Source organism: Onychomys torridus, chromosome 1 (genome assembly GCF_903995425.1).
Source record: "Onychomys torridus chromosome 1, mOncTor1.1, whole genome shotgun sequence".
NCBI lineage: Eukaryota > Metazoa > Chordata > Mammalia > Rodentia > Cricetidae > Onychomys > Onychomys torridus.
Window position 1 is genome coordinate 165,220,026 of NC_050443.1, and position 13,302 is coordinate 165,233,327.

General features: G+C 47.5%; 1 protein-coding gene across 1 annotated transcript; it reads right to left on the minus strand.

Moving 5' to 3' along the window:
* Positions 1–3,965: 3,965 nt before the first annotated feature.
* LOC118574505 (steroid 17-alpha-hydroxylase/17,20 lyase) lies at positions 3,966–9,960 on the minus strand. Its single transcript, XM_036175449.1, has 8 exons — positions 9,664–9,960; positions 8,288–8,426; positions 7,862–8,091; positions 7,116–7,202; positions 6,387–6,596; positions 5,922–6,091; positions 4,802–4,905; positions 3,966–4,398 (listed from the first exon to the last, which is right to left on the minus strand). The coding sequence occupies exons 1-8, from the start codon at positions 9,958–9,960 to the stop codon at positions 4,106–4,108; spliced, it is 1,530 nt and encodes a 509-aa protein (XP_036031342.1). The 3' UTR covers positions 3,966–4,105.
* Positions 9,961–13,302: the final 3,342 nt, after the last annotated feature.

Below are 13,302 nucleotides of genomic sequence, written 5' to 3' on the forward strand. Positions count from 1 at the left end.
CCAGGTGATGTGACAAGTTGTCAGGAGTGTGTCAACTCTCTGGGAGACAAGCTCTTCCTCTGGCTAGCACCAGGCTTCAGCTGCATTCTTCCTTTACCCAGTCCGAGAGTCCTGGGGAAATTTAAATTTCCTGGGAACCGTTATTTCAATAGTCTGAAAGCCAAAGGGAGGAATTTGATTATTGGAGTCTAAGTCTTGGAAGAAGGCATTTACTTTGAGCCTCAAAGAGGCCCTGAGATTTGGTGATTCAGGTCAGTAGGTGCAAGTCTCCCATTCTAGACAGGATCAAGTTTGGGCACAAGTCAGAGCTCACGAGATTGTTTTATCAAATGACACAGCGCCCGGCATGATCCTAAGGACAGGTGGGAAAACCCGGCTGACTCCTCATGGCGTCACTAACGTCTTGGGTTCTGGACTCAGCTGTCCCTTGATGGTTGCTGGTCATTGGTTTTCTCTTGTTGGGTTAAACTCACTGTCTACTGCTGTGGAGAACAGACTTTCTGCTAATTTGCTTTTGTGTTCATCACTAGTTCATTAAGTGTCTTTGCAATCTGAGCAGATGTGAAATACTTAGCTTCTCCTCCATCCATCCCTGGGAAGTTTGGCTCTCTTTCTGCAGCCAGCTGGCAGAGGAAAAGGGTGACCTCCAGTTTAATCTTGCTTCAGCTTGACATGGTGTCAACATCCCCTCCCCCCACAAAGCTCTCTTCCAGGCTGTTGAGCAAGGTCTGATGTCACTGGTTCTTGAAGAGCAAGATTGATTTGGAGGAGTCTGCTACAGCTGGGTTAAAAGCTCTTTTAAGAAAGAACACACTGTGACCTAACTCCTTGAAGGTCCCTCAATGTCCCTTTGGAAACTTAGCCATGCAGGATCTTAGGCATGCCCCATGACCGTTCCAGGGTCTTTCATCTCATCAGAGGTGAAGGACCTGATTGTTAATGATTTGACACTGGTCTGGCCAGCGTCAGGGATTTGGGGATGAGACCTCTTTCTAGGCTAAAAGTCAAACATCACTGTCTTCCACAATGGCTGGCCACTGGCCAAGGTCTAACTATGCTGGATTTCAGCTGAGGAGACGGATCACTGTACTTACCATACAAAACTTGATGACCTGACTTGGACCCACATAAAAGCCAGAAACAGTAGCACAAGTGTCTGTAATCATAGCGTACCCCAACCAAGAGATAGGAGGTAGAGACAGGAGACTCACCTGACATTAGGCCAGGGAGCCCACAAAGTAGTGAGCAGCAAAAGATCCCAGCCGCAAACAAGATTCCTGTCACATGCACACCGCAGCATGCATGTGCTTGCAAGCACATACATGTGTGTGCTTGTGCACTCTGTCTTCCAGTAAGGAGGCATTTCCAACTTCCAGCGTGTTTTGAATGGGGAAGGGAGAGAAACCCAGGTATGGCTGCTGAAAACACCCACTTAGAAGTCTTCTCATGGTGATATTTACCTGAGGGAAAGCAGAGGATTGGGAGAACATGACCCATCCTTGTAGACCAAGATGGCATTGCTCTGAGGAGCCCAGTCTGAGTTATACATGGTCACAAAGCCAAACCTATGAGGTACATGGAGCAAAAGCATAGGTCCGAGGAAGCAAGCTCAGTGCATCTTTGTGTCCATTCCTCACCAGCCTTCCTGCTGTGGCCATGTCCCAGCCCCTCAGAACATCCCATGCTGGCACAGCAGGCGCCTTCCTAACTGTCCATGAAGCAACCAGGAGGAGCTTCCATAATGACAGTTAAGCTGGAGGTGATGGTGTGGGTGAGCCTGTAAGCTCAGTACTTTTTGTTTTGTTTTTGTTTTTGTTTTTCGAGACAGGGTTTCCCTGTGTAGCATTTCGCCTTTCCTGGAACTCACTTGGTAGCCCAGGCTGGCCTCGAACTCACAGAGATCCACCTGCCTCTGCCTCCCGAGTGCTGGGATTACAGGCGTGCACCACCACCGCCCGGCTTACGCTCAGCACTTTTGAGGTGAATGGAGGAGAATCAAGGCCAGCCTCAGCCACATAACAAGGTAGAGGCCAGCCTGAGCTGTATGAGACCCTGTCTTGTGATGATATATTGTGTACCCTAATAAATGTGCCTGAAGACCAGAGGACAGAACAAGCCACTAGATTAAACATAGAAACCAGGCAGTGGTGGCACACACCTTTAATCCTAGTACTCCAGAGGAAGAGCTCTGTCTGGATCTCTACGAGTTCAAAGCCACCCTAGACTACATGAGATTGACTCAGTCTAGGAGAGACATAGCCAGGCAGTAGTGGCACACACCTTTAATCCCCATACTTAGGAGTCACATGCCTTTAATCCCAGCACTAGGAAAGTTTAGACAGGAAATTATACGGCTGGGTGGAGAAAGGTATATAAGGCATGAGGAGACAGGAACTACAGTCTTTCGGCTGAGGAGTCCCAGAGGTAAGAGCTGGTTTATTCCTTTGTCTCTCTGATCTTTCAGCATTCACCTCAATATTCTGGCTCCGGATTTTTTTTTAAAGACCACTAAGGAATTCGTGTTACACTGTCTTGAAACAAAATCAGTTACATTGTTTCACTCACATGTTTATAATCTGCTGGTGACTTCCTGTGTGTTTGGGATAGATGTTAAACTCTCCCTGCTCCTCACAGAGGCCCCACAGGAGCTGGTCACTCTCCTGTGCCGCCTCACCAGAGGCTGCCTGCACCCCAGTCATGGCGACCTTGAGACCATTTCATCGGTTTCTCCTCCAGAGTTGTCACCTTCCCCACATCCTCACCTCCACCCCCAGGCTCCTTGTTTCAAGTGGCCATGCCCCCTGTACCATTCTCTTACAACATCTGCAGTATCATTGACTCCAGAGCATTTAGAAGTCTGAAATTCTCATTTTTCTGTCTGTCTTCTCTAAAATGTTACCAGGCTTGTGTGTGTGTGTGAGTGTGTGTGTGTGTGTGTGTGTGTGTGTGTGTGTGTGTGTGTGTGTGATGTCTCTGGAACCACCAAGACCTGGAGAGTAACAATCCCTGAAAGGCAAGAAAGTTTGGGTCAACCTGAGTAAGTAGCCGGTGTTGGATCACACTTGGGGAGTCTGACCTCAAGTAAAATAGTTTGTTTGTTTTTTATTGTTGTTTTTGGTTTTGTTTGTTTTTTCCAGATAGTTTTTTTCTGTGTAGCCCTGGCTGTCCAAGAACTCAGAGATCTGTAGACTAGGCTAGCCTCGAACTCAGAGATTCTCCTGCCTCTGCCTAAAGGCATGTGCCACCACTACCCAGCTCCAAGTAGTTTATTTCAGGCATATTTAAGCACAGCACAATTTGGTGAAAACTTTTCTAGTGATGATTAACCTAATCACATGTGCACAATAAGGCTTGAGACATGACTAGATTGAAACTCTATGCAAAGTACATGTAACATCTCCCATAAAGTGGGGTCTATAGATTGACTACATGTGACACCTTCCATAAAGATAGGGTCTATAGGTTGACAAGCTCACAATAATGGTCTAGGGGAGAATTAGGTGTGGTCTTGGCCACACAGATATTGTAAGGGTCATCAGGCTATTAACTATGTCTGTCCCTAGCCTTCTGGGCAGATAACAGATTATATGCATCCCTCCCTTTGAAGGGACAACCTTGTATGTTTAACATTTCTAGTTTTCCTGTGACTCCCACACAGGCTGAGTGAGTGTCCTGAGTCAGTGAATGGCATACACCATGTACTCAATAAAATGTTTTGAGAGGTGTGCAAGATGGCTCATCAGGTAAAGGTTCTTGTTGCCAAGCTTGATGTCCTGATTTCTACCCTTGAAATCTACATAGTGGAAGGAAAGGACCAACTCCCGTGAGTATACTTTCACACACACACACACACACACACACACACACACATACACAAAACGTCCCTCTCTGCCACACAAAAGAAATAAATAAGTATGTAAGCAAATGAGTAAATGATAGGCAGCTCAGAGACTTTTATTGGCGAATCTTTAATTTAGGCATATCACCCTCCATTTCTGCAAACTAGAAATGGGGTAGGATGAGGAGGAGGCATGTAGGAGTCAGTAGGAACAGCACCTCTAATTTTGTGCCATGGGCTGCACAGCATGGGACCAGGAGACATTTGTTATGGCTTCCATGTGCTGACCTCTGCCTGGGCATCCCTCCATGCCTGGCGCACTGTGACCTTCACTTTGAAGGGATCAATCAGAAAGACCACCTTGGGATCCCCTTCCAAGCAGGGCATTGGCGCATCATCTGGAACATCCAGGTCAAACCTCTGTAGCAGGCAGGCCACGTAGAGAAAGAGCTCCTGACGGGCTAGAACCTCTCCGACGCAGGCACGGGGCCCAGCTCCAAAGGGCAGGTAGCTTAACGAGGGTGTAATGAGATGGCTTCCCGTGGCATCTAAGAAGCGCTCTGGAGACAGAGGGAAGCATCAGCCAGCAGCCAAGCTTGTGCCCAGGAAACCTCAACCCACTTTTAGGCTGTGAGGAAATCAAATATCCAGGAAGGATGGAGAGAGAGGAAGACGTCTCACCAGGAGAAAATGCCACCACTCAAGAAAAGAGGGACAGGCCTACTGGGAGACAGGTGCCTGCAGACTTTCACAGAAGTAATTTTAAGAGTGAGTTGCAAAGTCTAGCTTTGAAGAGTTGGGGACAGTCTCCAGGAGAATGGAGATAGCAACAGGCCAATGGGGATGCAGCCAAGAATTTTCTAGTCGCAAGTCTAATGGGCAGGAAGGAGTGCTGGCCCAGTGGAGCAAAATCCAGGCTGGCTGTGTGGCCCAGGAGTCAGGATAGGACAGACAGACACTCACCAGGCATGAACCGATCTGGCTGGTCCCATTCCTTCTCATTGTGATGAAGGGCCCACAGATTGATGATCACATGTGTGTCCTTGGGGATGGTAAATTCGCCAATGCTGACCCAGACAAGGTGAAGAAAAAGGCATATTGTTTTCCCCCTCCTGCTCAGTCCCAAGTCTCTACTGGGGGAAAGACCCCTTTAGGTCTTCATTCTCACCCCTTCCTTTTCCTCGGCTTCTGGTTTCTGCCAGGATTGTACCTGGATCCAGCCTTATCCACTTGTCAAGCACGTGCCTACCAACCTTATGTATGTGGACATTTGTGCTTGTCAGTACACAGATGTGCCTTGGAAGCTGATGCATGTGTGCATGTGTGTGTGTGAGTGTGTGTGTGTGTGTGTGTGTGTGTGTGTGTGTGTGAGAGAGAGAGAGAGAGAGAGAGAGAGAGAGAGAGAGAGAGAGAGAGAGAGAATATGTACTATAGCTGTCTGATGAGACTGGAACATTGAGTACCCTGTCCTTCAGCCCAGACCTGTGTCTCCAAAGGCAGTGGGAAGTTTTGAGGGAAGCCAGATGGATCTGCAGCTTAGTCCGTAGATATCAGGGGAGACAGATGCAGTGGTTATTGTGGCTAGGGTGGGATGATGGACTACAGGTTGATCAACAGCTAAGGGCAGGTAAGACATGGATGGGGCACAAAATAGGCTAGCTAGTGGCTGCATCCTAGGTTGAGTGTCTTGGGAAGAAAGGCTTTGTAGTTGGAGTTTCCTCCAGTCCTGCCCAGGCCACAGCTGCTCAGACCCAAGTAAACACACAGAGGCTTATATTAATTATGAACTGTATGGCATAATGGCTCAGGCTTCTTGTTAGCTAGATCTTACATCTTAAATTAACCCATTTCTATTAATCTATACCTTGCCACGTGGCTTGTGGCTGACCGGTATCCTTACATCTTGCTTCTCATGGTGGCGGCAGCTGGCAGTGTCTCCTGACTCAGCCTTCCTCCTAGCATTCTCCTCTTTGCTTATCCTGCCTATACTATATTTCCTGCCTGGCCAACCAACGTTTTATTTATCAATCAATCAGAGCAACACATTCACAGCTTACAGAAAGACATCCCCAGCAAGGCATACCTTGAGTCAATGTTAGCCTTGTGGGGGATGAGCATGGGGGCCACTGGCCTGATACGCAGCACTTCTCGGATAGTGGCCTCCAGCATGAGGAGGTTATTTCGGTCATTGAAAGTTGGTGTGCGGCTGAAACCTATATTCTGGTCAATTTCCTTTTGTATCTTCTTCTTCACCTGAGGACCAGAACAAGGTCATGTGATCAGGTTGTTCAAGTTTAAGAGCGATGTAGGCTTAGCAGATCCTAGTGGTCACACCCAGAACAGCCCTGACAGATTCTATCCAGTAATGACTCTGTTAGCCTATGCTTTGTTTCTAGAAGATGGGACAACATTAACCCAGGGTCAGAGTCAGCCACTGCTTGTGTGAGAGGTGGAACAGGGTTATCTGCACAGAGGGCTCCAGGCATTGTGCCCTCCCCCAAAAATGGAGCTTGGTTGGATTCTATAGGAAGAGTGAGGAGACTCTCACCTCAGGATTGTGTAGCAGGAAAGCCACAATCCAACACAACATAGAGGTGGTGGTCTCTATACCAGCCCCAAAGAAGTCTCCCACTGTGCAAAGGATGTGTCTATCTGAAAATGCACCCTGGCTGTCACTGGTGTTGTTATTGTCTGCGTTCATCTTGGCTTGTATCAGAATGTCCGTCAAGTTGGAGATGGAGTCATTGTTGAATTTCTCCTGGAATGAGAGACAGTGAGAGATGAGGATGAGGAGGGAGCCCCACCTGGAGTACTCCTGCCACACTCCATCATACTAATTAAGATATTAGTAGAGACAGCTGGGTTCCTTGAGGATGGAGAGGGACTGAGCAGGACCTGTGGGTTTGTAGAGGTAGCAATAGCCTGGGTCCTCCTCTGTGTCCCTTCTAGGAACTTTTTCAATTTCTCACTTTCCTGCTCCCATTCATTAATAAGTCAGTTTCTAGTAGTAGCCTATTATGTGCCAGGCCCCTTCCAGGCTCTGGAGATATTTTTTCCCCCTGAGACAGGGTTTTTCTGTGAAACTTTGTGCCTGTCCTGGAACTCACTCTGTAGCCCAGGCTCGTCTCGAACTCACAGAGATCCGCCTGTCTCTGCCTCCTGAGTGCTGGGATTAAAGGCTCGTGCCGCCACCACCCTGCTGGAGATCTCACAGTGTCCGAAATGTACCCAGGCCTGCCCTCATGACACCTCCACCTCATGTTAGCCTGTCACTCACCTTGCATTTTTCCAACATGTCAGTCAGTACTTCATTTCGAGCTTTAATGTGTCTCTTTATCTTTTCCAAGTTTTTATTGGGGAAAATCTGGAAACAGAAGGCAAGGTCAAATTCATCTACCCAGCTAGAATTCTTGCTGGAGGCAGACCTGGACCATCAGCCAGGAAGGCTAGATGACAAAAGAGTAAGTTTACTGTGGCCAAGAAGGACAACTTGAAACAGTGGAGGGCAGGGTGGACTCCTAGTCCCCTTCTCCATTCAAAACTAAGCCCTGCCAGCTGTAAGCAAGCCCCTCAACTAGCTTCAGCCTGTTTTTCTCGTCTGTGCCGAGAGGATAATTTGACATGTCCAGGAGGCCCCAGTGACTAACACAGGATGCTTACTGCTGGCACATGGCAACTGGAAAATAGCAAGAGCCATGACTATTAAGATACAGGGTTTATAAAGAGACCCAGCAAGGCATCATAGTACAGGCTTATATAAGACCTGGTGCTTGAGACTTGGAGGCAGGAGGATCAAATTTCAAGGTCATTCTCAGTTACAGAGGCAATTTGAGGCCAGTCTGAGCTACCTGAGAGCCTGCCTTGATGGTAACAATGGCAGTGAAGTGTACAGTTGTAAGAGGCAGAGTAGATGAGGATGACTATTAGGTGAGTCGGATGAGAAAGATGGTCATGGAAACAGAAAGTATTAAGGACACTGTCCCAGTGGGATCTGGAAGTGGAGAAGGGTGGCTTTAGTCTCACCGTCAACCAAGGGAACGTGTCCACCAGATTTGCTTTGTCTACGCAGTTCAGGATGCCTTCTGTAAAGGTCTTTATGGTGGTCAACATCGGATCCCTCTTCTCATAAGAGATGCTGAAGCAGATGGCACAGATGATGTTGGTTATTGACATGAAGATAGGCTGGGACAGATCTACGGACTCCTCATTGTGGGTGAGCAGCAAGTCACACAGTGAGCTGGCTTCCTGACATACTGAGGAGAGAGGGAATGCTAAATGGAGGGATGGAATGAATCAGCCAACACCACCTCTCCATCCGGGTCTACTAATCCAGGGAGGGTATAGAGAGCAGATGGCCACTGGATGGCAGCAGCTGCTAAGGAATGGCCGGCCTCAGCCATCCAGCATCCTTCCCCAGCTCCCCAGCCCCAGGGCTAGCCTCTCACTCACTGATCTTCTCCAGTTTCTGGTCACCATCCCTGAACAGGGCAAAGGAGCTGAGCACCAGCTTCCGGTGCAGCTGCCAGGAGCCATCAGAGTCAGCAAAGGCAATACCTTTCCCTTGGTCCGACAAGAGGCCTAGAGTCACCTTGGGAGAGCAGGCAAGCAGGTAGGAATTATTAGGCAAGCCCTGGAACTCTCAGGCTTCTCCTTCCACCTACCTGCCCCACTCGCTTCTTACCAGGAAGGCCCTAACGTCCTCCTTGCAGTCCTGAAAGGCAGCAGAGTGAGGAGACTCAAGGAACCCTGATTTGAATGCAAGAGCTCTGGGGTTCCGTTTATTAGTAAGGTGCTTTCTGGGCCTCTCTGCTTCGGTTTCTGACCAGGAGAGGCAGCTATGGGTGGGGTAAGCTAGGTGTGCTTGTCCTAGGGACAGGGAGACCAAGACACTTCCCTATCTTTCCCACCACTGCCAGGCTGCTGAAGCCACAGAATCCACGCTGTTTCTTTTTCTCTTTCCACTGCTGGTCTGTGCACTCAAACCCGCATCTGAAGACAGCACATGTTTTATCCTCCCGGGCTGGACTTAAGGTTCAACTATCTCCTCGGAAAGGTACCTCCAAAAGCACAAGGGCCCAAAGTCTCCCATTAACATCCCTGACCCTCCAAACCCCCTTCCGGCCAGCCTCTTTTATTCTTTTGCTTCTGAGAGAAAACCAAATCTGGAGGAGCCCGGTAGTGGGGCAGGCCACTCTGGCTGACTTGCCCAAGAAAATGAATCAGTTTTGGCCTGCTCAAAGCTGAGGGCAGTTGTGCTTTTTTGGGGTACTCAGGGGAACCCTTGCAGCAGAGTCATGGGAACATGACTGGCTACTTAACAGTCAGCACAGTGAGGTCAGAGGCCTTGAGATACTACTGTATGTTCCTGTCCCCTGTCCCCCTGCAACACCCCCCCCCCCAGCTATCTGTGAGCCAAAGCCGCACGATCAGGGAAACTGCAATCTTTAGCCCCGCAAGAGGCCAGCTGCTTCTCCCAACATCTTTCTGTGAAGGATGCAATCACTGCCCCTATCTCCCAGCAAATGTAACAGTCACACTTAAGGAGAACTTTAGTTCTGGGTCTGGGCTATGGGCTTTGGCAGTGTGTTCCAGCACGACTGTCATATAGTAGAGGGGAAGGTGAGTGGAGTGGGGGCTCCCCTAACTCTGCAGGTTCCTGCACCACCTTGCTGGACAGGCCATTCAAGAGGTGTCCCTTTAATCCCTCCTTCCCAGTTTACAGCTTGGGTAGGGTCTGAGGGAATGGCCCTGTTAGTCTGGTTTTGGAAAAATTACAAATGGTACAACCCCAGGAGTCAAGGAGGAGGAAGGTGGGCACAGCTTACCATCTGGGGCCGACCGGAGAATTCTTTTCCTTTCTTAACGAGCACTTCCCTGGCCAGCTGATATTGGCCGATGATCACGGTTGGTGTGGTACCCAGACGAAGAGAATAGATGGGACCATATTTTTCCTGCAGCTTGAAGAAGTTGACATGCTTATGGCCGTGTCTGGGGAGAAACGGCAGGCTGCCCACAAGGGGCAGGAATGGGAGGCTCCTGGGAAACTTGGCATCAAATGTCTTTGGCTTGGGCCAAAAGAAATAGGCTAGGATGAGCAGCAAGAGGCACACAAGTTCCCACATGGTAGCCGGGTGTCGGCAGATGACCACCTCAGCAACTCTAACGGGGAAGGAGGAGTTTTAAAAGGCCTCCCTGGTTGTCACCTTGAAGCTGTGTTATCTCTTGGCCTGGAGAAGTTTATCCTGGAATGGACCCAAGTCTGAGTCCTCACCCAGAAAAGGGAGAGAGTGAATGCAGCCTCCTCAAGGCTGGCTCAACTTCAGGACGAACCCCTGGAGGAGGAGCAGGTTAAGGAGCAGATAGCTGGGCATTTCCCTGGGGGCTCCTGCATGATGGAACACCCCAGAGGCAGATGGTATCAGAATGAGATCAAGGTTTCAGAGTCTGCCTGATGTCATGTCAGAAGTGCTGCATACATAGTCATCAATGTCATCAGGCTGCAGCAAGCCAAACCCGTCAAAGATACTTAAGTCTTATTATTTAATAGTTGAGGAGAATGAGATCTATCAAAAGTCAGTCTGTATAAGGTCACACAAGACAGTGATGGCAAGAACCCAGATATCCTAAGTTTTGGTGCCTGCTCAGGTATTCATAGTATCAGCTCAAGAGACATTTCAGGTTTCTGATCAAATCTAGCTTGGCCACTTTCTAGTTACATAATCTTTTTTTTTTTTTTTTTTTTTTTTGAGCTGAGGATCGAACCCAGGGCCTTGCGCTTGCTAGGCAAGGGCTCTACCACTGAGCTAAATCCCCAACCCATAGTTAAATAGTCTTAAGTGGGCTACTTAATCTTTTCTGGGAAAAAAATCATTTTATTATGTTACATATATAAAGCATAAAATGCATCATTTAAAAAACTTGAACTAAGGGTTTGAGAGATGGTTCCGCAGCTAAATGCACTGGCTGCTCTTCTAAAAGACCTAGGTTCGATTCCCAGCACCCACAAAGCAGTTCACAACTTTCTGTAACTCTGGTTCCAGGATCCAATGCCCTCTTCTGGCCTCTGCACGCACCAGACACATGGTATAAATACATACAGGCAGGTAAAACACTCATGCATACAAAATAATAAAATACTAACTAAAATTATATTAAATACCTTAACTAGTAGATAAAACATAAAACCACAAAATTTCAGAGTAGTATTTTAACATTTATCATTGGAAACTATTACATTTGACTTGTTTGTTAGTTTGTCGTGTGTGTGTGTGTGTGTGTGTGTGTGTGTGTGTGTGTGTGTGTGTGGTCATTCCTTCCACTCTATGGGTTCTGAGGATCGAACTCAGATTACTAGGCTTGTGTGGCAAGTCCTTAACTCACTGAAGCAACTCTCTGGCTCTTTAATCATTTGTAAATGAACATTTTGGCTAAGGCATGGCAGTACACATCTGTAATCCCAGGAATCAGGAGACAGATGGAGGAGAGTGAGGCCAGCCTCAGTTTCACAGGAGTTTGACGCTATCCTGGGCTATACAAGACTATGTCTCACTCAAAATCAACAGAAAAATGTCCATTTTAGCAGTATAAAGCTTGTGTACATAGTTGCACAAGTATTGGCTTGAGCCACTTCCAAAACTTACGACACTTTGTACTGACACTGGAGCCATTAAGCAATCACTCTCCAGTTCTCCCCTCCAGACCCAGACACCCCTAATCTCCTTTCTATGAGCATGCCTGGTCCTTGCTTTGCTTTGGTTTCTGTTGCTGTGATGCAGACCATGACCAAAAGCAACTTGGAGGAGAAAGAGCCTATTTGACTTACATATCCCTGGTCACAGTCCATTGAGAGACACTAAAGCAGGAACCTAGAGGCAGGAGCTGAAGCAGAAGCCTTGGGGTAGTGATGCTTACTGGCTTGCTCCCCGTGGCTTGCTCAGTCTGCTTTCTTATACAGCCCAGAATCACTTGTCCATGGGTATCATACAGGGTGAGCTGGACCCTCCCACATCAATTATTCATCAAGAAAATGCTCCCACAGACAAGCCTATAGGTCAGTCTGATGAGGCTCAGCCGAGACTTCCTCTTTCTCCATGTATGTCTAGGTTGGGGTCAAGTTGGCAAAAACCAACCAGCACAACTGACCCCTTGACAACTTGACACACAAACGCATCACTATTAAAACATAGCCTTTCCTTTCCTGTTCATCCCCAAGATCTTATATTAATATTAATATCACAAAATAATATAAAAGTGATATAACTTTAAAAGTCCCACACTCTTTAAAAGATTGACATTAAGAAGTTCAAAGTCTTGGCCTAGGTATGGTGGTACATGCCTTTAATCCCAGCATGCAGAAGATGGAGACAAGTAGATCTCTATGTGTTTGAAGTCATCTTGGTCCACACAGTGAGCCAAGGCCACCCAGTGAAAATCTATCTCAAAAAAAAAAAAAAAAAAAAAAAAAGGTCCAAAGTCTTTTAAATGTTTCTTTAAAAGCCCAAATTTCCTTAAGTGTGAGATCTCCTGTAAAATAAAAAATGATACATACTTTCTTGCTCCAAGAGAGAACAGGGCAGTCATAATCAAAGCAAAGCAAAGTCCAGAAGCGGAACTCCGGCTGACATCTGGCGCTCACCGTCTTTGGAGCTCTGCAGGTAGCAGCATGCACAGCTGTGTCCTACACTCAGGCCTGTTCCACTTGGTGGTCACGTTACAGTATGGTATCATCAATATGCTGGGGTCTCCACTGTCACCGAGGCCACACCATCACCAATGGCCTCTTCCAGCCTTTCTTTAGGGACTCCAGCCTTGTCACATAGTGCCAAACCTCAGCTGCTCTCTATCACCCCTCCACGACTTCAAAACCAGTACTACCTAGGTGACTTTTACACATTACCAAGTTTGGCTGTTGGCGTGAGATGCAACCTTGGCCCCACTGAACCACAGCTTCTGCGTGCTGACCCTGACAAAATACTCCCAGAAGATTTTGCCTCAATAATGATTCTCTCTCTCTCTCTCTCTCTCTCTCTCTCTCTCTCTCTCTCTCTCTCTCTCAGTTGTTTTGGGTTTATTTATTTTTAAGATTGATTTATTTATTGATTTATGTATTTATTTTTGTCAGAGCTGAGGACCAAACCCAGGGCCTTGCGCTTGCTAGGCAAGCACTCTACTACTGAGCTAAATCCCCAACCCAAGATTTATTTATTTTTATTTTATGTGTATGAGTGTTTTCCAGCATGAGTGCCTGCAGAAGCTGGAATAGGTTGCCTGTTTGAGAACACACCTTCTATGATGACTGACACCAAGAACACCCACTCCCTTGGGGCTGTGAATTTTCTGGTAATATTGAGTCCCTGTTATACTGGTTGAACTGAAGGTTTCCAGCAGAAGCTAGGGATTGTGTTTTAAGGAAGTTTTACCAATAAGACCCTAAGGGACCCACTGGGTAGAATATGAATATAGCT

Bases quoted from the DNA above. Each gene is read 5' to 3' on its own strand.
- LOC118574505 (XM_036175449.1), bottom strand. From the start codon at position 9,960: ATGTGGGAACTTGTGTGCCTCTTGCTGCTCATCCTAGCCTATTTCTTT. The intron at 8,092-8,287 runs GTGAGTGAGAGG...CTCTCTCCTCAG, and splicing joins CCAGAAACTGGAGAAGATCA to TATGTCAGGAAGCCAGCTCA. The intron at 7,203-7,861 runs GTGAGACTAAAG...TTCTGTTTCCAG, and splicing joins ACACGTTCCCTTGGTTGACG to ATTTTCCCCAATAAAAACTT.